Source organism: Plecotus auritus, assembly GCF_963455305.1.
Source record: "Plecotus auritus genome assembly, chromosome: 2".
Classification (NCBI taxonomy): domain Eukaryota; kingdom Metazoa; phylum Chordata; class Mammalia; order Chiroptera; family Vespertilionidae; genus Plecotus; species Plecotus auritus.
This window is the reverse complement of record NC_137771.1, coordinates 176,433,719-176,457,186: the sequence shown is the minus strand read 5'-3', so window position 1 is coordinate 176,457,186 and position 23,468 is coordinate 176,433,719. Positions and strand designations below refer to the sequence as shown.

Here is a 23,468-nt window from a genome sequence, read left to right as displayed (position 1 = left end):
TATCTCTTTCTCCCTCTCCCTTCTTCTCTGAAATCAATAAAAATATATTTTTTAAAAAATTAAAATAAAAAAATAAAAGTTGGCCACTGATGATTTATTCAACCTCCTCAGAGGTGAGGCTGATTCAATCCTTTAATCAGGTGATTGGTTGCCCTGGTAACAAGCCCCCATCATTAGCGGCTTTCCAAAAGTTGCCTCATTAATATAAACTCAGATGTTGTTGAAAGGGACTTGTTATGAATAACAAGACACTTTCACATTTGTCACTTTGAAGATATGTCAGGAAGACAAAAACCAATGTTATAACAGAAGATGTCCCTATTGCTTTGGTCACTTATGAAGTATCAAGGGTTTGGGGAGCTGTGAGCCAGGAGAGAGGACTAAGACCAAATACATCTTTCTTATTATAAATCCATATTACACTGCACTTCACCAGGGTGCATCAATTCAAAATACTTTCCTGGGTCAGGCATGTAAGATGAATAATGTCCATATGTTTGTTGTGTAATACCATCTTATATTGTATTCTTTCAACACCACATAACTTATTTGCATAATTATGTTCTTTACTTCTGAAAAATAAATGCTCTTGTTTTGGAAACACTTGACCCTCTCAGTTTTTCATTTTTTTCACTTTTGATATAAAATAAATAGAGGTTCGCTTTCCTCTGATTTTACTAAAGAAAATAAAAGCACAAGCTTCATGATACATGGCAATTGATGAACGCTTCCATTTCAGGAATACTTGAGGAAGGAATGTGGACTCCTGGACAGGACATGCATGCCTGAAGACATGCAAGAACTACTACCTGGCTCCTTGTTTCATCTGATTTTTTTTTTTTTTCATGTAGGCTTGATGTAGTCAGACCTGATACTTTAAGAGACACGATATTTTTTAAAACGTGAAATGTCTTGTTTTTTAAATGTTGGCAACAAACCCAATATTATTTTTAAAATACTGAAAAGGACAACACAAGCCAAATTAAACAGGTCTGCAGGCTGAATTTGCACCAATGGTGACAGTTTGATTACTAATATTCTGCCCTTTTTCCCTCATGTGATACTATATATTAAACATTGTTCCTCGTCGGGACAAAGAGGTCTTACCTCACAGGCTTTCTTGGCTAGTGTGAATATAATTTATAACTAGCTCTTAGCTATGGACATTTGTGTTGTTAAATTAATTAAACTAAGGGGCTATTAGACTGAGATTGTTCTAATGCCTTGTCAGCCTACAAAGCAACCCAAAACCTGAGCTTGTAAATGCTTTAAGGTTAATAAATCAAAACCTGAGACAACCAATCACAAACGGCCAACTAGGCTTTCCCAAAGAAGGCAAACACTTAAGCTATAGCCCATCAAATAATTTTGTGCTTTACTTCCTGGTGATTAGAGAAGTGTTCCACCTAGCTCCTGTTGGTGGAGCACTTCCAACCACTTCCAGTTTGTCATTGCCTGACTCAAATCAATTTTTTATCAAATAAACTCTTAAAGTGTTCAATTTGCCTCAGGTCATCTTTTAACTATTGATTCCAATCTTTTGCTATTTCATGCAATGAAGAAATAAACATCATCATGCATACATCTTTGCACATACTGGGAGTGTTTCAGTAGGACAGATGCCTAGAGATATAATCACAAAACAATGGTTTTGTATAATGTAAAGATGACCCATGTATGAAAGGGATTGATATTACTTGGTTTCTCTTATTCTTGACACACACACACACACACACACACACACACACACACAATCCCACAAACAAATAGCAAGTAACAGAAACAAAGAAATTTTTGTGCAGCTCTACAATCCTGGAAAGATCTAGTTTGCACAGGTCATTAGAGCAAGTTCCTATCTGGGCCTGCCATTAAAACAGCCACCACAATAAACATAATAAAAAAAAAATCCCCAGAGTCCTGCATTTGGGAAGTTTGCTATGACTGAGTCTATACTCGGTGCTGTTGTGAATGGATAGATACTAACTCAGGATTCTGATCTGAAAGGAAATTGTTTTATGCTTTGTGTTTGGGGGAGGGGAGTGATGCCCTTGAAGTGAAGCAGGGACACAGGGTACTTTAATTTTGGCTATGCCACTAACTGCCTTCATTACCTTTCATAGGTCATATTCCTTTAATGGATCCCAGTTTCCTCATAAAACCAAAATGATGAGTTGAAGCGGGTAAAAAAAAAAAGGGGGGGGGAGGGGTGGTGGGGTGGTGGTTAAAGCCATAGAACACTCTTAGGTTACTTAGAAAAAGAATGAAGACAGAAAGGGGAAGGGGGCCCAAGATCTCTGAGATCTGGGTCCCTCCAACATTGAGAGGTTAGTTAGGGAGAGGAGGAGGAACCAGCAAGAGAGAGTGGAGAGAAAAAGGAGAATGTAATGTCCCGAAAACCAAGAAGGGCAGCTGACTCTGGAGAGTGCCGAGCACCCAACATTCTGAGCTGAATGCTGAGAGGTCAGTGACCACTGACAGCGTGGGATTGTTAGACATTAACATGAACCCTTTCAACAAATTGGTGAAATTAAAAACCAGACGAAAGCCGTTTAAAGACTGACCGGACAAAATCATTTTTGATGCCTTTATAAACTGCACAAGCTTATTCCAATCCCATAACTGGCCTACTTGACCTGAGCCCCTTTCAGACATGACCTTCCGATCTGTCTGTGACTCCTCTTCCCGCCTCCCTGAGATTGTTCTCAAGATAGGAAAATGCTTTGTAAACAAAGGCGCCGAAAGAAAGACTGGGACAAAGGAGCAGCCGTTTGTTTTTACTAGTCTATTATTGTCCTCATTTTGTACTCTGTAGAATTCTCCAGGCTCCCTCAATACCTAAATGTTCTCAAATTGGTACCAACCAGTGAGAATTTATCGATCCCGAGTCCAAGCCCCTCACCATCGTCCGTCCCAGCGCAAACACCCCCGACTCCTCACACCCCAGCTCTAGTCTTCAACCCGCAGGGCTCAGAATTCCAACCCGGAAACCAAGCCGGCGGAGCGGGTTGGGGGCGGGAAAGTAGATTTGCCTGGGCTCCGAGCGCATGCGCGAGTCCTGCCCGGACCGATTATGCTGCTCTCCCAGAAAGTGTGGGGTGGTTGTTTGCCTGACGGACCGAGTACGGGTGCCGGGCGGGCTCTTGCGGAAGTCCATGCGCCATTGGGAGGGCCGCAGTAGCTTCTCTGTGTCCTTGTTGCCCAGGGCCCTTTCCTGGGTTATTCCTGGAGCAGGAGCCAGACTGGGACTGACACCCGGCTCCCGCCTGGCCGTCTCAGCGCCCGTGTGACCTCCTCGCTGGAGGGATGTGGCGTCTACGCCGGGCCGCCGTGGCCTGGTAAGTGCAGGCTGCGACCTGGCCCCGTTATTTCTAGGGCCTCTGAAAAGCGGGTTTGCCCCATCATACTAACAGATGTGCAGATAACTCTCAGTCCAGGCGGTTGGAGGATTCCGGGATGTTCTTGAGGGCCCGGAGGGACTGGAGCCCTCACTGGGCTTACCTGAACTGCCAGCTCCTGCACTGTCCTTGTCCCAGCTCCTGTGCCCCTCGAAGCTCTGGGCGCCTTTCAGCCTTGGCCTGTCTCGGTTGCCCCTGCCCTTTTCACCCTTCTGACCTCGCCGTCATCTCTGTCTCCGGTTGCTTCTTGTTTTTGCTCTCTCCCTCCCCGGTCTTTGGTTCTCTCTTGTGTGCCACCTTTTCCGCGTCTCTCTTAACTCTTCTTTCTCCACAGCGGGCATACTTGCTCCCGCGGGTCCTCGCGCTCTTCTCCCGGGTGGAGCAGACTCTGCCTCTTGCCCTAGTTCACTGAGTGAACGCGATTTGGGAGTCTAGTCTGCAGCAGTGACGCCTACGGTGGCAGAGATGGAGATTAGAGATACCCTCTTAATAGCAGCCTTTTTCAAAGTTTAGGGAAGGAGTCTTGGTTTGGGATGCAAGGTGGGAAATGTGGCACCACCTTTCTAATCACACTGTTATTGTTGCCCTGGCCTGGTTTAATCCTGAGTAGAAAGTCAAAGAGGACTTTTCATTTCTGTGGGTTACTATATGCACTTTAATGACATTTAAATGATTATCTTTACGTGTAGTTGTATTTTAATATCCTTAGATATCTTTAGAGTTCACTCATTCTTGCAGGCATTTGATAAAAAGTAATATACTTTAAGCAAGGCTGAAAAAAAACTTGGTTTTCCCGATTTAACTCAGTCTGTAAACACTTGTCTTGAATTTTTTCAGAACGTTTAAAATAGTTTAGATAACTTATTTATAAAGAATAAAATCCATTTATTTCGTGAAGTTTATCTTGACTTTAAATTCAGAACTGGATGGCATGCAATAGTTATAGTTTTGTCAAATAGTTGAATAAATTATTTCTAATTTCATTAAATTTTAATTTCTGAGTAAATCCACAGTCCTCAATACTAAAGTTATTTACAACCTTTTTATTTCTACTCAGTATTTACTGGAGAAACATCTAATCTTCTTTAAATAAGAGGAAAGACTGCAGAAAATAGCATACTTTGCTGAAGCAATTAATATCTGTAGGAAAAACTTTAAAATGGAATTTAAAAACAAATTGATAACTGATATCTGTTTATTCATTTGGATGCTGTTGGGCTAAATTAATTCTAAAGTTACTGTGGACTCCATAGATTTTGGATTAATAATGGCATCTTATGTTGATAACACAATTTAGCTACCTGCAGAAGTAGAGATGCGAAAAGTCAAAACCCCAAGCTCTGGAATTTGTCTTTTGTTATGCAACATACAGCATGCTTCCTCTGCATGTTATGAAGAAGTACATTTAATTTCCTATTCTTTAACAAATGGGAACATAAACATTTTTTGAAACATTTATCTAAATATATGATGATGGGCATGTAAGGAGATCAATGACCAACATTTATTTAGGTGCAATAAATATTTGTGTATAATGGTTGAAAAAAATAAATACATCTTAGGGATTGTGTAGATGAGAGAGAACAGATGATTTCAGGGGTGAAAACCTTATGTTGGTTCATGTTTGATTTTTAGTTTGGCTGAATATGGAAGTCTGTTCAAAATCCTTCAGGACTGTGAAGGTATTGCTACTCCCCCCCCCCCCCCCCCCCCGATCATTCTTTGTGATTAATACAAACTCTCAGGACAATCCGATTTTTGTGTTTGTAGGTATCATATTTTTCCCTTCATAGAAGGAAGCTTTTAGGATTTTGGCCTTAAAATTCTCAAGGCTTTGTCAGGTGTGGGTCTTACACCTTTCCCACTCCTTACCCTCCCACTCCTAACCCCCAGTCATCTGGTCTGACACTCAGTAGGCCTTTCTGTTAAAAAGATTCTTTCTTTAGTTCTGGGAAATATTTCTTCTTTCATTTCTTTATTTTTCTTCTTTTATTTTTCCTGTGTTTTTTTCTCTTTTCTTTTTAGATATCTATTATGTGAATATTGTTTTTCTTTTTAGACATGTATTATATGGAAATTGTTCATGATTTCCAAAACATCATCTGTATCTATCATCTGTTGGAGAAATATGCATGTACAAAAATCTGTTATATGCACACTTTAAAAAAATTATAAATGTACCTCTGTATTAATTAATTATTTACATTATAAATTGACCCTAATATAGTCTTGAAGGACAAGATACAAACAAAACAAAACAAAACAACCTATATCTAGAAGCTTTGGTACTTTCTTCCTGAATCCCAGTAGATCATTTTGCGAATACCGGATTGCATTCCACACACACCCCATTTTGGATACCACTCCTCTGAATCACTTAACTTTTCTCTTATGGTTTCTATTCATTTCTTTATATTCTAAGTTCTGGATAATTTCCTTAAATCATTGTCTGGTGTTTCTGTTCTTTATTTTCTGTTGGCCTTTACAGCTTTAATATTCATGAACTCTTTTTTAACATTTATTAAACTCTTAAATTTTGTATTATTCTCCAGTTGCTGTTTTTGATACAACCTGCTTCTATTTTTTGTGTTTGCAGTATCTTTAGGAAGCCCGCTGAGAATATTATTACAATTTTGTATCGTCACTTTTTCTAAGATTTACAGTGTTGTTTATCTTAGTCCTCATTTTAAGAGTTGCTGATTTTCTATAAGAGCCTAGTTATCTTATATTTAAACATGAAGGACTAATGATGTATATAGATGCCTGTGTGGGTTACCTCTGAACGAAAAGGCTGATTTAGCAAACTGTTTTAGGTATACGATATGTCAGCGAGCAGGCTTCATTTTAGAGTTTTTAGGGAGTGGGCAGGCTATCTAATGTTGTTACAAATACCAGTATTGTTGGGGCCCACTCTGGGAATGAGAAGACCTCCACCCCCCATTTGTGTTCCCCCCCCACACACACACACTTTCATGAGTCTTAGCTCTTCCTTGCCAGATTGCTTAGTGTAGAGACAAGTGTTCCTGTTAACACTCAGCTACATTGGAATAGGATGGAGGGTGACCCAAACCACCTTTCCCCAGTTGGTGCTTCAGTAAATCTCAATTTCTTTCTCCTGTTTTCATTCTCTTACCGGTATTTCAAAAATGCTATTGAGAAAAAGTCTTGTATGAGCATTGATCTTTTAGATCACCCTTTTGAATTAGAAGCTCTATAAGTAATCTTTGAGGATGCCTTTTCGAGTACGAGGATTTTGCTTTGCATCAACTATCTCTTCCAGGGGACTAATTGAAAAACATTTTATATGTAGTTCCTAACTTGGACTACTATACACTCTATCTTTGCCCCCACCCATACCTATTTCTGCCACCATTGTGGAAGTAGGAATTTTAGGGGTTTGGAAATAAAGGATGGAGAAGTACAGCAAACTCTTGAATAAAGTCATTGAATTCAGCATTGTTTCATTATAACATTGATGAGATGCCGTAGGAACTTAATTCTTGTTTAGTCTATGGTTAAACTGGTTTTATTATGCCTCATTTGGCTTCAGGTTGCAGAACCAGAACCTATCAATGACATTAAGTGAGGACTTACTATAAAATAAAAAAACATCTTAGGAATATAACTACTCAGTCCTGCAGTTCATCTGTTTTGGTTATATATTTGGATGAACTTTTCTCTAAAAACTGCAAATAATTTTTTAGGGTTAAAGAGCTATTCATTCATACATTCATTGAGGTTAGTGCAATTAATGTTGAAATGACATTTATTGAGCATTTTTTCTGTGATCTTTGCTTGGTTCTTTCACCTTTTTAAAAATTTTGCTACTTAATTACCCCAAAAACATTCATTGAGCAAAATTATTGAGTATCTACTATTTGTGAGGCATTGGGCTAGGCTTAGAAATACAATGGTAAGCAAAACAGACCTTATGGAGATTGCAATTTAATGGTAGAGAAAATTATTAATTCAATAATTATTTAATATAAATTTTATAAGCACTGAAGAAAAATACAGGGAGCCAAGAGCTGTAGCAGGGGGGCTTGAATAAGAATGAAGTTCAGGGAAAGGGGGAATGGTTGAGGTGAAACCAGTTCTAATAGAAGTAACAGGAGTTAAGTAAATAGAAGAGTTTGCCCAAGAACACTAGGAATTAAGGCCCTGATATGGACGGTGTATGGCACTAGATGAAAACCTGTCTGGAGGTGAGAGGGAGAGAGACGGGCACCAGACCATGGAAGCCTTGATAGTCTAGGAGTTTGGATTTTATTCTTAATGCGGGGGGTGACATTTAAATGATTTACGCAGGTGAGTGACAGTGATCAGATTTATATTTCAGAAGAGTGTTCTGGTGGAGAGAACACCTTGGTACAGACCATTGTAGTCACTCATGTAAGGAATGATAGTAGTGGAGATAGGAGAAGGGGGAGATTTGAGATCTGTGTGTTGAAGTAGAATTAACAGAACTTGAGGGTGAGAGAGGATTAAGAACGATCCCCAGGTTTGTGGCTTATGTAACTGGTTAGGTGCTGCTTATGCCATTTTCTGATATAAGGAATACTGGAAGAAGATCAGGGTTTAGTGGCGGTGGGAGGAGGAGGAGAGATAACAAGGTTTTGGACACCTTGAATTTGAGGTATTTTTTTATATCTAAGTAGAAATGTTGAGTAGGCAGTTGGACAGCAGGATCTGGACCTTAATTATTAGTATTAGGCATAAATTTGAGGAACATGAGTATGTAGATGGTAATCAAGGAAATAGATGTGGAGAAGATTGCCTAGGAAGAATATATACAGTAAGAAGAGAAATGGGTTTAGATCTTAACATTTAAAAGGTATGATAGTTGGGGAGGAGGCAAGTGAAAAGTAGTGACCAATGAGGTAAGAGTAAAACTAGAGATTGCCAAGGAAGAGAGAATTCCAACAGTGAGGAGGTGTCAACATTGTCAAATATTGTAGAGAGAATTAAAATGGGAATAGAAAAACCAAATGTCCAGTGGAAAGCTTTTGGCACACTCTATAAATTTCACTGAAATGATACAAATGAAAATCAGGTTGATTTGACTTTTAATGAGTAGCTAGAGAAATGAAATAGGGTCCTTTTTTCCCTTCCTTTAAGGCGAGAGAGACTTGACTTTTGATTCCTTAAAAGGCAGGAGAAAGAGAGTTTGAAATAGGGATTCCCTGGGAGGAGGAGTGCTTGCTGTAATCTCACAGGGGCTGTAGGGAGAGGGGGGTGCTAGAGGATATAGCTGTAGCTGCGGTAGGTGGATAGCATGTTTCCTTCTGATGACTTCCATTTTCTCAGTGCAGTAGGGGGCATGTCATCTACAGAGAGTTGGAGGAAGTATGGGGAGATGTGGGAGGCTAGAGGAGAGTGGAAAATGTCTGAAATAGTTCTAGCAGAGAGTAGAAGAATGTATTGACAAGAGAAATGAAATAAGACTGTCCGACAGTCTTGAGAACCTAGGTCAGTGGTCGGGAAACGCATTAGTCAGCAGAGCCAAATATCAACAGTACAATTATTGAAATTTCTTTTGAGAGCCGAAAACCGACTTCTGCGCATGGGCCATGAAGTTTCAATCGCACTGTATGTGCGCGCCCGCACGTAGTATTTTGTGGAAGAGCCATACTCAAGGGGCCAAAGAGCCGCATGTGGCTCGCGAGCCGCAGTTTGCCGACCACTGGCTAGGTGACATGTCTGTCCAGTAGATGGGATATTCTTCAGTAGTGCTTCATTCCCCTGGTCAGACAGGGAGAAGAGCTATAACAAGGATCATCCAGGGTTTATATTTTGCCAGTTAAAACAAAAAGCCAGGTGCCAAGGGAGTCTGAAGTATTTGCACAAGATGTATTGAAACTATGAATTAGGGGATTTAAGATGGGTAAGTGGGTAAGCAGATAAGATGGAAACTAATAGGTAAGAAGATAAAAGTATCAGTAATTTGGTTGTTCCATAAGGTAAAAGTTGGTTGTAGTGAAAGGGAATTGTGGTCTGAGAATAAGATACTTGAATTAGTGATTACTGACTGCAACTCTCTGATATAGCTATTATTTCATTTAAATGGATTGAAAAACAGGCTTGGGTAAATTCATAATTTGCCTTTGATTGCCCAACTAGTAAGCAATGAAGCTGTGATTGGAACCAAAATTTTATCCAATTCAAAAGAAAAGTGGATGTAGGAGTAGAGTTGAAAGAAATTTGAGCTAAATATTATGGAACCATAAACTATTCCCACAGTTGATTCATCTTTTGAGTTTTTTATATCTGTAAGTGGTAACTTTAGTTGCCCAGGTAAAACCTCATGGTTATTACTTACTCTTCTTTCCTCTTCTCTTATGTCTAGTCTGTCATTCTGGTATCTACCTTCCCTTTCCTTTCTCACTGCTGCTACCTCACTTTAGTTTCTTCTTTCTTATATCTGGGCAACTAAAGTATGATCATCCTTTCTCTTCACTTCTGATCTAACATTTACTTATCTGTCTTCTGATCTAACGTTGTGTCTTTGTGATTCCGGGCTGCTATAAGAAATTTCCATACACTGGGTGGCTTAAGCACAGATATTTATTTCTCATAGTTCTGGAAGCTAAGAAGATCATGCTGCAGCAAATCTGGTATCTGGTGGGGCTTGCTTCCTGGTTTATAGATGGCCATCTTTTCATAGTTTCCTCACATGGTGTTTGGCCATATGTGCTTATGTATGCATGTGTGTTTTCCCTTTTGTACGTTGTTCTTTTTATCTCATTCCCTTTGCATTATTACCCTGTCTGATCTTTCTCCCTACCCATTTTTCTTTCAGTGAAGTCTGCCAATCCTTAGTGAAACATAGCTCTGGAATAAAAGGAAGCCTGCCACTACAAAAAGTGCATCTGGTTTCACGAAGTATTTATCATTCACATCATCCTACTTCAAAGCTTCAGAGAACCCAATTCAGGACATCATTTCGTCAGTTTTCCTCTCTAACAAACCATCCTTTACGTAAATTGAAACTTTCTCCGATTAAATATGGCTACCAGCCCCACAGGAATTTTTGGCCAGCTAGATTAGCTGCAAGACTCTTAAAACTTCGGTATCTCGTACTGGGATCTGCTGTTGGGGGTGGTTATACAGCCAAAAAGGTGAGTTTAACATTCCTACTGCTTTTCCCATTACTCAGCATGATTATATTAAGGTTTTATAGCATAAGTAATTTTTCTTTAGTCCAAGAAAATATAATTGGATGTTTAAATATTTATTATGTCTCTACTATATGCTAGATTTTTATTGCTTGATTGATCTTAGAGATGGAGGAAGAGAGAGAGAGAGAGAGAGAGACATACAGATAGACAGACAGACAGACATCGATGTGAGAAAGATACAACGGTTGGTTATTGGCTGCCTCCTGCACAAGCCCTGACCAGGATCCAACTGCAACCCAGATATGTGCCTAACTCAGAATCAATCCCATGACCTTCCGGTGCACGGGAGGGATGCTCCAACCAATAGTCACACCGCCAGGATTATGCTGGATTATTTCAGTCGGGTGTGTAGCAATAGGAAAATGCCTTCCAAATTTTAGTTATAAGTGTTGGAGGTAAAAATGGCCCGTGGAGCTCTGGCTGTGGTGGCTCAGTTGGTTGGAACGTAGTGCACCAAAGGAAGGGTTGCGGGTTCGATTCTCAGTCAGGGCAAATACCTAGGTTGCTGGTTGGATCCCAGGTCAGGGAAGCAGCCGATGAATGTTTCTCTCTTATATCAATGTTTCTCTCTCTCTCTCTCTCTCTCAAATCATTTTTTAAAAAACCACATATCCTTGGGTGATAATTAAAAAAAAAAAAAACAACTTAGAAGAAACACTGTGCTGGGAGTGAGAATACTTTGGCTTGATTTTCAACTTTGCCATTTAGTGGCACAGATAGGAAACTTAGTGGTATATTCATGCAGCCACTTCGTGGCTGGTACCAAAGACACCATGTCCTGACCCCTGGTCTGTCTTCCTTCTATTCCACAGTGTTGTTTAAAGCCACATCATAAAACCTGTTTGAATGAGAATATATTTTGTATTTTTATATTTTTCTTTAGTGCAGAAAGAAAAGGAACAGTTACATTGTTGTATGCTTGCCTGCTGATTTGTTTTTAGAAGAGTTGAGGCCACTTTGTTGCTAGAACTTTTGAACATAATGTATCATTCTTAGTAGATTAGCATGTTTTCATTAAAATAGTTTTTCTTATATTTTTATATAGCATGCAGAGCATTTGATTGGCATTCTTTCTTATCTTTTAGACTTTTGATCAATGGAAAGATATGATACCTGACCTTAGTGACTATAAATGGATTGTGCCTGACATTATTTGGGAAATTGACGAGTATATTGATATAGGTTTGTATCATCAAATTTTTTTTGTCACATCTATAGGACAAAGAACTAGTAGTGTTGAGATATTTCCTAACTCTTGAGTTGAATGTGTAGTAGTTTTATTTTAATGATAAAAATAATAGAATAACAAAGAAAACATTTATGAGAAAAAGAAAAGTATCCACTAGTTCATCACTTTAACAAAGCTGCCATTGTCTTTATGGAGCATTCTCTTTAAATTGTACCAGTTATGTGTATTTGGTTAATATTTTCGCTTCCTTTTTAAAAATTATAATCATAGTCAACATACACTTTGCTATCTTATCTTTGCTACCTAACACATTTTGTTAGCATTTTCCATACTGCCAATCAGCCTTCTCTAACATCATTTTTAATTTGTATGATACCCATAACTGATGCACCATAACTCACTTAACTAGCTCTTTTTGATTGGATACCTTGGTTACCTCTATTTTTGGTAACCAGGTTCTTTGAAAGTCTGCCAGTGTCCAGAGTAATTTCTCACTATTGTCAGCCACTGTCCCCCTTCTAACAATAGGTAGGTGAACAAAAGTATATTTGATAGTTGTGATTGTCAGTAAGTCATGGTGATCTTTAAAAAAACATTTTGGATGAAATTATTTTCCTCAGTCTCTTTTTTAAAACTGTTTAATTTATTAGCTTAGGTGTACATGGGAGTGGAATTAATGTCTTACTACACTTATTCATACCACTTCCTTAAAGATAAAATTGTGCTGTGTTGACAAAGGTATTTGCAAAAAAGTACTCTTTCAAGTTATTTTTCTAACTAGAGGCCCAGTGCACAAAATTCGTGCATGGTGGGCTGGTTCCCCTCAGCCCAGTGTGCACCCTCTCCAATTGGGGACCCCTCAGGGGATGTCTGACTGCCGGCAGTCAGACATCCCTTTCACAATCCTGGACCGCTGGCTCCTAATCGCTTACCTGCCTGCCTGGTCGTCCCTAACTGCCCCCCCCCCCCACCAACTGATTGGCCCTCACTGCCTCCACGTGCCAGTCTGATCGCCCCTAACTGCCCCCCCTGTCTGCCTGGTCGCCCCTAACTGTCCCCCGCTGCCGGCCAGGTTGCCCCCAACTGCCCCCTCCCTGCTGGTCTGGTCTGGTCGCTCCTAACTGCCCCTCCCTGCCAGCCTAGTCACCCCTACTGCCCCTCCTGCCGGCCTGGTTGCCCCAGCTGCCCCCCTGCCAGCCTAATTGCCCCCAACTGCCCCCCCTGCCTGCCTGGTTGCCCCCAACTGCCCCCCCCCCATCAGCCTGGTTGCCCCTCACAGCCCCCCGCTGACCTGGTTGCCTCACGCAGCCTGCTGTTCAGTCGTTTGGTCGTCTCTCACTAACCCCCCTGCTGGCCTGGTCACCCCATGCAGTCTGCTTGTTCAGATGTTTGGTCGTCCCTCACTAATCCCCCTGCCAGCCTGGTCGAATGCAGCCATCTTGTGAGGGTGTGATGGTCAATTTGCATATTATCTCTATTATATAGGATATTCATGAGGATTGGTTTTTAACACGATACATTTGCCAGTACCATGGTGTGGTGTCTGAGAACCTGGATTCTGAACCTAAGCTCCTAGACTTAAACCCTGCTTCCCCTACTTCTTTGCTATGTGCTTGGGTCCAGTTACATAACCTTTGTACCCCAGTTCCTCATATATAAAATGGGGTTGCTGATAGCTATTTTATTATTATGTGAAGTTGCTCTGAAGAGTAAGCAAGTTAATGCTTTTACAATACTTAGAATAATAGTTGGCATATATTCTTATTTTGAGAATATTTGTGTGTTTTGGTCTTCTCCAGAGAAAATGAGAAAAGCCCTTCCTAATTCAGAAGTCACTGTAAAGTTGTACCAGACTTGGACAAAATTGTTGAATGTTTTTAAACAAAAATAAATGCTTTGACTATTTTATAAATAAAGCCAACTCAAATAAAATAAAAGCTTCCCTTGGGCTCTTAATTATTTCCAGTTGGTAATGGACTATGAAAAGAGGGAGAGAAGTAATGGAAATTCTGTTCTTAAGCTTGAGCTGGAATGTGATCACGTTTTTTAGTTAGGCCAGGTACTGTAAGAGATGTCTTTCTCTTGTTTTCTTTGATTCTTTGCCTCTTTGCTTAGACTTCCTCCCAAAAAGTACTTCTGATTCCAATTTATTGTTAACATTGTTAATACAGTGTTTCTGTCTCAAGGCATTTAACTTATAAATTGAAGGTCTCCATCTAAGCCATTTGTTCGGTGAGTCTTTTATTTTAAATTTTATGGCTCGTGGAATATCATTAGAATAACACATTGTTTCAGATATATGTAGCAGCCGCAGTTGTAATAGGGAGAAAATGGGAGTTTAAATTTATATATGATGATATTTAAATTTTATTAATGTTTTAATAGTTAAATTATTACTTTGAAACTATGAATGAGGTTATTTGTGTGTGTGTCTTCTCCAGAGAAAATTAGAAAATCCCTTCCTAATTCAGAGGACCTTGAAAAGTTGGCTCCTGACTTTGACAAGATTGTTGAAAGCCTCAGCTTATTGAAGGACTTTTTCACCACAGGTAAGGAAAGACCTGTGTTCAATCTCATTTAAAATGTTAGGAACCACAGAGGAAAAATAATTAGGTGTTTTCACTTGTTTATTTCCATCTTTTAAATTAAAACATTTAGTACAAAAGAAACAGTTTTTTTTAAAAACAAAAAATATAAACCATGAAGTTTTGTTGTGCAGTGATTTTAATTTTTTTTAGCCCAGCAGAATGAAAGTTTGCAGCAACTTAAACAAGCTAGGCCTTAGACAGTGAGAGAAAAAATATCACTTGTTCTTGACAAGTAGATGAGACTTCCTATGTGTTTGCTTTTCATAATGGGTTAGAGTCAATTTGGTGATTTTAAAACAAATTTATTATGATGGACCATAATGAGTAGAATTTACTAAGATTAATCCTGGTGTATTTGCCCAATTACTACCCTAACTTGATATACAACCTGAGATCTCAGACATCTTTGCTTATTCCTGTTAAAATTTTACATTTCTATTTCCCTTTTTGCTGATTTTTCACAGGTCACAAATTGGTTAGTGAAATCATAGGAGCTTCTGACCTACTCCTCTTGTTAGGTGTGTAAACAGACATTTTTGCTGATCTTAACATGCCTTCTAAATGCTTCTAATAAACTACTTGCAAATAAAATTTCAGACCAAATTTATAATGCTGCTTATGTTGAATTTCAAAACCCCAGAACTATATTGGGCAAATTCATTCTCCTTCAGGTCAAAATAATAAAATAATTATTTTGTAGTAAAACTAAAATTCTTAAATATGTATATGTATTTTAAGATAGAAGATATTAAAAAGAGAGTTTGCTTTACCAGAATATTTTCTTGAAATTGATCTGATTGTTTTTGATAATTGAAATGAAAAGTAATTTTAGTTTGTCTCATCTGTCCTGTCATAGGTGACATTTTAAATTTATTTTTTTACTGTATGTAATCTTTACATAATGGCATTGGTATATGGCTGAACTGTAAGTACACTCATGTACAGTACTTCTTATCAAAGACTGTCTTATTTTTTATTGTAATTTTCAGTGATATTTTTAAAAATAGGTTAAACACATGCTACAATTAAAAAAACAATTTTTTTTTTTTTTTAGTGCATGGGTTACTAGTATGTTCCTTAAAATAAAAACAACTTTCCAAAAAAGGGATACTCTAAAATCCATTTACCATTTAAAAAAATTTTTTTTGTTATTATTGACTGTGACAGCATGGATGGACCTGGAGAGTATTATGCTAAGCGAAATAAACCAGTTAGAGGAAGATAAATATCACATGATCTCACTTATATGTGGAATCTAATGAACAAAATAAACGAACAAACAAAATGGGTCCAGAAACATGGATGCATAGAACAGAATGACAGATCTCAGAGGGGAAGGGCGCAGAGGGGATGGGAAGAGATTAACCAAAGAACATATATTCATATAGGCAAAGCCCATGGACACAGACAATAGTGTGGGGAAGGCCTGGGGTGGGGCAGGGGCTGTGTGGAAGGGGGCAAAGGAGGGGAAAATGGGGACATCTTAACTAAACATAATTTGGAATTTAGATTGTTGACATCATTGGAGAATTTAAAGGACTGTGTATTTATCTTGAAGGTTCATCTGGAGAAACCACATTTAGAGCAACAGATCATGGACCTGAAAGTGACAAGCATTATAGAAAGGTAAGTATAAAAGAGAATTCTTCATCTAGGTAGTCTTGTAAGATTTTTTTAAAAGGTTTTAACTTACCTGCAAGACTTGAAAATGGTAACATTTGAGGAGCAAATATAAAACACCGTACTAGAGTATTATTACTAACCTTGGTACAAAGTGCAAGGTAAATACAGCAGTTTTAGAAAAGTAATTGGGGAAGCCTATTTATTTCAGATATGTTCTGTGAAATATTAGCTTCAACCTAACAAAAGGTTTTGTTGTTAAACATGAGTGGGAGAAGTGGATATAAATAAAACAAGAAACAAGCAGGCTTTTTTTCTTTTCCCTTGATTTCTCTGATCTTAATGCACTCCTGTGCTTTGTGCAGCTCCAGATGTCCGAGTGTACAGGGATTTTCAGATTTATTTAGCAGCAGAACCCTTTCTCATTAAATATCTTCTAGGGAACAATGTGTGCTTTTTTGTTTTTGTTTTGTTTTGTTTTTTTTTGTTAATCATCACCTGCAGATATTTTTCCATTGATTTTTAGAGAGAGTGAAAAGGCGGGGGAGAGACAGAAAGAGAAAAATCAATGTGAGAGAGACACATCAATTGGTTGCCTCCCGCACAACCTGGGCCAGGGTTCAAGTCTGCAACCCAGGTACACCCCTTGACCGGAAATGAACCTGTGGGACCCTTCAGATGGAGGCTGACACTATCCACTGAATCAAACCAGCTAGGGCTGGGGACCAATGTTTTATGTCATACACTTAGGGAAAATATCAAGGTAGTAGGAAGTGGGTTTTAGTAGGAAATCAATTCTGTTACATTGATAGTCAATAAAATTATGTACGTATGAGGTTATTTAGGGTTTGTCAATTTCAAAACATATATTAACAAAATCCATATGAAAGTTTTAGAGAATTGCTTATGTAGAATAACATACATTTCTTTGTATTTATATGCGTATGTTAACCTTACATTTTCTTAGTTTTTATATTTTGGAATTGGTAAGATAACTGATTCCTTGGCTATTAAAAAAATGTATGTCTAGACAGATACATATCTGGAAAAAATACTCTATGAACATTTTAAAATTAAGTATGGACTATGTAGCTTTTTACTGAAGGTTATTATGGTTTTAATACATTGAAAGATAAATTATTTTGTGTTTATTTGAGAAGCAGGAAGAAAATTTCTAGGTTTCTATCACTCTCCCTTTCCTTTAACGTTGAACTTTTTACATAATATTCCAAGTTTTAATTATATTTCAAAATGTTTTTTTTCTTTTGCCTTATAACTTGATCTTTTGGAGAAAATATTTGAAATACCTGAGTGTTTGTGTACACCCATGGGTGCATATTTGCCTTTTAACTTGATCTTTTTGATACCCTTTTCATTGGCTTTATTATAATCAAGGGATACCCTTGACTATTCATGCTACTGGGGGAAAAAAATTGAATGGAAACTAGCCAATTATGCGTAGCTTATTTTAAGCCAAGGCCTTGGCCCTTAATACAGGTAGATCTACTGTACAGAGAGGAGCCAATCTAATTTGGGAGAAGGAACCTCTGATATGGTATGTTTTTGAGTGACAAGATTTCTTGTTGCCTAGGTTAGTTAGTGGATATCTGCATCTCTGCTTTTCTCTGATGTAGCCTAGGATTGCTTTGGTGAATGAGAAACCTACTTTAGGGCCTGACTCAGATAATTCCCTTAAAATCCTACTAAGGTGATAAATGAATAATCAGTAAAAGATCAGGATCTCTTAATTTATGGTGATGATCTTGCCCACTCAAAAACTCACCAGTAATTTTCAGCTGTTGTAAATACTAAATCTGGAGTTGGAATTAAGCTGCTTTACTAAATAAAATGATAGCAAATGCTATTGTAAAAATTACAGAAAATGCATTTTCAACCTCTAATAGTGGTTTTAATTCTATTAATATGCAACATTATGGTTTTAAGGCTTGACTGTTATCTGTGATACTTGAGAATAATGAACTATTCAGACAAGGTGTAGAAAAACTGATTTTAAGAGACCTGGCTACAAATCGATGATTTAAGGTAATGAAGGAGAATCCTTAGCTTAGACCGGGGCCTTTTTAGAAATTACTCTAAAACATCAAGTTTGAAAATTTGGTCAATGATTAAAGGTGGTAGGATAGTATAGAGTTTAGCTGATACCTTTTTTAATTGGTTTGGTCTGGTGTCTGAGAGCTCCAGATTTAAAATGGTATTCAGGGTTTGGCCATAGTTTAATACCTAAGTTTCTGGCTAGACTTCTGCTAGATATGTAGAAGAAAACGTGCATCAGATTTTTTAAGATAATAGTAATAAATTGAAAACATTTCTATAATTTAAACTAAAAAAAAGATTTGTGCTTTCTAATAGGAGAAACATCTGGAGAAATGCTGGCAAGTAGAGGAACAAGTTAGGACCTTTCAAAGTCAACTGACAAGAAAGTGACGGGGAGTTGAGGGAACACAGGTGTCAGATTGTTTAACTTGAGTCAGACAGAATGAACAACATGAAGTGATTACCTGTAGTTCCCAGTCTGGGGTCACTAGACTTTAGGTGTTCTGGAAAGTTGTAATGGAAGTCTTCAAAAAGTCGACAGAAAGCATATCTTTGCACAGAACTATGTATGGGCTAACTAGACATCAGGTTTCTTTGATTTTGCCTGGATTTATTTCCATTCAGTTTGTGGACAGTAGTTATTTATGTTATGTTGGTGAAAAGTGCTGATATGTATCTTTGATAAATAAATAAAATAGAAAATACTGAAACCACTTTTCAATAAATGCTTTTTGTTAATCAAAAATTTTAAAACTTGTGTCCTCTTTAAAATATTAGAAAGAGCCCTTGGAGTGAACTGAATAATATTTTTGAAACTTGGAGACCTTTAGAACTACCTGAAAACAAAATAGAAATTAGAATGGTGAGCCTGTTTGAGTGAGTTAATTTATCGGTAGATTTCTGCATATTGCTCATAATACATTATGGGTGTTAAGACTACTTAGTGTGTCTACTTTTTAGATTCAGTAAGATTGTTGTGTTCTAGTGAAAATACGCTAAAGGAGACATGTTAGTATCTGTGGTTTTGTTCTATCATGTTTCTGATTGGTCATAAACATATTGTAGAAATAAGGAATATGGTCATTCTGAAGGTTATAAACAATTATAATTTATAGAAAATATTTAGAGGACATTTTAAAAGTCTAAATCATAAAAAGTGGTATTACTGTTTTAAGTATAATTATTAAACAGTAATACATTACTGCTTTTCCTTTCAATATGTTACTTTATTTCTTATTTATGTGGCTTAGGTTGTACCTCCGAGCTAAATAGCTCTTTCCTTTCCTCTGGCTAATTATTCATCATTAAAGCCCATTTCAGTTGTCACATTCATTAAGGCCTCTGTAATCATTTTAATTCCATTAATTATACATTTAACATTTAGACCACTTGTCATATGTAACACTATCTATTTTGGTTTGCATTCTTACTATTGATGGAATATTTCTACCACAGAATCTCACCTAGGATAGTGCTGAGCTCTTAGCAAAATCAGTTGATTGATTTAAACTCAGTAGAAGAGAGGCTAATTGAAAGTAATAAATTTGATGCCAACAAGAATGGGCCTAAAGATTTTATATAATATGTCTTTTTACTGATTACCTGTGAATTTCTCTTGGCCTTCAATATTTGGCAGCTATTGGGGAAAACAGGAATGTTAGGTAGTACATATAGTACTAAATTGTTAACAGCAGTGTTGCTTAAGTACTACTAACATTTCTGGGATTCCTTATGTAACAAATGTGGTAATAAAATGAAATTCTCACAACCAGCACCATCAAGTAACTACAGAGTTAGGAAACTTGCAACTTATGTTTGGTTAGATGGGAATGATGATGATGATTATGACTATAATCGTTGTTCTCTTATCTTTTAGTACATAAGTAAATAGCATATTTACATTATATGATTAATTTTCCTCCCTTTTCTTAATCTCTGTGGAGTCTGTTCTGGGGATTGGGGAAAATGGGTTGTAGGGTTGATGTGTAGTTAATCTACAGAATAGGCATTTTTTAGGAAACCAATTGGGATTTTATGCTGGGAACTTTGTGTGCAGTATTAGGTAAAAGTAGGTTGTAATTTGATTCATTTAAGCAACAGATGTATCAAGTCTTACTCTAGGTGCTAGCTTGAACACATGCAACGTGGCAGACATTATTCTAGATGCTAGGTATAAAAACAAATAGGGTAGGGGCCCTATTTGGCAATACATTTTTAAATAAAAATATAGTATTTTAAATGTACTCTCATATGAATGACTTATAATTTCAAGATTATTTAAAACTTTCTACCAAACTCATCTACTTTTAGGTTTTTGCAGCATTTTCAGTTGATATTTTGGTTTCTGGAGTTATCACTGATTTTCTTGATCTAACATAATTTTTAAAAAAACAGAACACTGTACATGAAATAAGAGACTGTGAGATCTATAGTGTCAAATTGACATAGCTAGGTGTTTAGAGAGTATATCACCTGTAGTTGTTTATACTAATTTTATTAATATTTATAACAATATATTTTATATCTAATATGTATCAGTTAAAAATAGGTGCTATTTCTTGAGAGAAAAATGTCTGAGCTAGGGAAAATATTTATTGAAAAAATGTGTTTTGTCCATTGAAAGAGTGTGTCTTGCACAGTGGATACACACATTTCTTGCCCTTCTTATTCCACATGGCCTTAACTTAGAAGCTGTATACCCTATCACTTGGTACTTAGGGTGAGATTTAGTGCCTTAAATTGGATAAGGGTAACATCCTTTAGTCCTGTAGCATAGTGTAAATAGCTTTTTCTGTGTCTAATTCTTGTTTTTTCCTACTTTTTTCAGGAGGTAACAGTTAATTTCAACTATATTCACATAACAGTGCTTCCTTCAGTAACAGACTTGGAAGGAAAGTGAAGTGTCACTAGAAGGAGGGTGTTTCCTTGTAATGTAATAGAAATTAAAGTACTTACCATACAATTTATATATAAATATAAGCAATAAAATAAGAAAGGGTGTTTAAGCTACAAATAAAAAAGAATTCTGTGCCTGATAGACCAGCAGTTAAGAAATGTGGAATATTTTATCACTGCTTTGGTACTGTGTAAATTAGAATACTGGTTGGTATGTTAGTTAAAGCACAGGTACACTACTGTGTAAGCCAACATGGGAATTCCCTTCTTTAAAAGGAAATTGTTTTGAGAAATCTAAATACTTGCATGATTAGAAGAAGTAACTACAATAAATGACTAAATGACTGAAAATAAGTTGAATTTGGAATAAAATAATTTGGATCTTTCTGCTTGATGAAAAGTAATGATACAAAACATTGAAAACATGTCTTAAAAAATTATGGGAATGATGAGGGTAATGGTTTTGTCTTTCTTTGCCAGACTTAACAATGACTATAAAGTATTTATTTAAAAGATATATCTTTGTAGATAAGGTTTTTATAAAAATATTTTATATTAAATTTGGAAACAAATGTTGACATTTCAGTTATGTTATCACTTTTATTTTTTCTTCTCTTACAGAAATATCAACTAGTTTCATCCTTTGACTTATAGTATAAGTCAGCTAGTGCCATTATTATTGGCAATGACTATAGACTTATGTATTAAAACTAAGAATCAAACAAAATAAAATCCCCTAAATTATATGCTAATAGTTTCCCTTAATTTAAAATAGTTTTTTTTTGTTTGTATTTACTTCTTTTTTTCTAACTTTATTTTTTGTCTTTTTATTGAGGTATAATTAATATATAAAATTATATTAGTTTCAGGTGGCCAACACAAAGATTCTATATTAGAATAAATTTTAAAATGACCACCACAATAAATCTAGTTTTAACAGCCATCACCATACATAGTTAAATTTTTTATTGTTGCTTTATTACTATAACTGTTATTTTTTATTTTTTAATATTTTTATTGATTTCAGGGAAGAAGGGAGAGGGAGAGAGCGATAGAAACATCAATGATGAGAAGAAATCTTTGATCTGCTGCCTCCTGCATGGCCCCCACTGGGGATCAAGCCTGCAACCAGGGCATGTGCTCCCAACCTCGATTCAAATCGTGACCTCCAGGTTCACAGGTCACCACTCAACCACTGAGCCATACTGGCTGGGTTATTTTTTATTTTTTAAAATTTATTTTTATTGTTGAAAGTACTACAGTTGTCCTCCTTTTTTCCCCATTGACCTGACCTCTTCTGGCCTGCACCAGTTGCCTACCCGTTTTCTTTTCTGAAAAACTTTTTTATTTCTGTAAGCCTTTGGAGTATATGAGTAAACTGAATTATAACGTCTCTGGATGAGTCTACTAATTAAAATTTGAATGTATTTCATTTTAAGAGACTTTCTAATTGCATTAGATAAAATATTTTGATAGTTATTTTAAAAAGCTCTGAAGGTATATGAAACTCCTAATTTGATTTTAATGAGTATTAGGTTCCCTAACTCCTTTTATTTTTATAATCTGGTAAATATCCAGCCAGAACACCATTCATATGCAAATCCCTGATCTCATTCATTGGAAGTTAGCCTTTTTAGGGTTTATAGTTGAGAAAATATTAGGCTTGTAACCTTGTCAACTCTTAGTTTGTATTTTCTCCAACATTTCTCAAGATCAGTTATCTAATAGGACAAATTAAAAATGGTGTACAGAAAATGACATGTATTTTTAGTGTCATGCCGCATATGAATATATTGTGATAAAAAGCTGCACCAGATTAACATTTCAAGATTATTACATGGAATGAATTTTAAACATAGAAATGGTGACTTTTTTTTTGTACATAGGGCCAAACTGAGTTTGTTTCATTTTAAATTTTTATAATTATTTTATTATCTCCATATCTCAATTGTGTTCTTTTATAGTGCTTTTGCTTTAGTAATTGATATGTACTCTATATTCTCAGAGGCTATTTTTATTTAATGTTAAAACAGCACATAAAAAGTGAAAATTTAATCAAATTACTTATTTGATGTGTAAAGTTAAAAGTGTCTAAAACACTATTTTTTAATTTGCAAAAAGAAAAAAGTGCTAAATTTTAGTCAAGTAAGTTTGTGTGTAGGCATGCAGAATATATGAATTAATGTAAAATCTTGATTAACGATGCTCAGAAATTCAAATTAATATTTTTGAGGGGCTATAATGTTTAATTGAAGACATCAGATACAGTATGAAGAAAAAACATTTACTTAAAAATAATAATGTAATAAGTAAATAAACAATTATGTATCCTCTGTTCAGTCCTATGAGAATTGTGGTTGAGAATTAAGAGATTTAGACCTATAAGGTCAACACTTTTTTAAGAACTGTTTCATTTTTCCGCTCATATGGATCAAGTCTAGAGTAAACACTAGTTCATATTGGCAATCAAAAAATAAGGGTTGAGGCATTTGTTTTCCTGAGTTTTCTATTACTAAGAAATTTAGTTAATTTCTAAATTAACAGCACC

At 36.5% G+C, this 23,468-nt stretch overlaps 1 protein-coding gene across 4 annotated transcripts in view; it reads left to right on the top strand.

The window, feature by feature from the left end:
* Positions 1–3,105: 3,105 nt before the first annotated feature.
* OPA1 (OPA1 mitochondrial dynamin like GTPase) overlaps positions 3,106–23,468 on the top strand; it is a 96,036-nt gene continuing 75,673 nt past the window's right edge. Inside the window, exons 1-6 of one of the 4 annotated variants that reach the window (XM_080655301.1) lie at positions 3,113–3,335; positions 10,195–10,513; positions 11,659–11,755; positions 14,204–14,311; positions 14,815–14,868; positions 15,909–15,976. In XM_080655301.1, coding sequence (XP_080511427.1) covers positions 3,304–3,335; positions 10,195–10,513; positions 11,659–11,755; positions 14,204–14,311; positions 14,815–14,868; positions 15,909–15,976 — 678 coding nt within the window. In that variant the 5' untranslated portion in view covers positions 3,113–3,303. Of the gene's footprint in view, positions 3,336–10,194; positions 10,514–11,658; positions 11,756–14,203; positions 14,312–14,814; positions 14,869–15,908; positions 15,977–23,468 lie in introns of all 4 variants that reach the window. The other 3 variants (XM_080655303.1, XM_080655304.1, XM_080655302.1) reach the window with 3 other exon arrangements.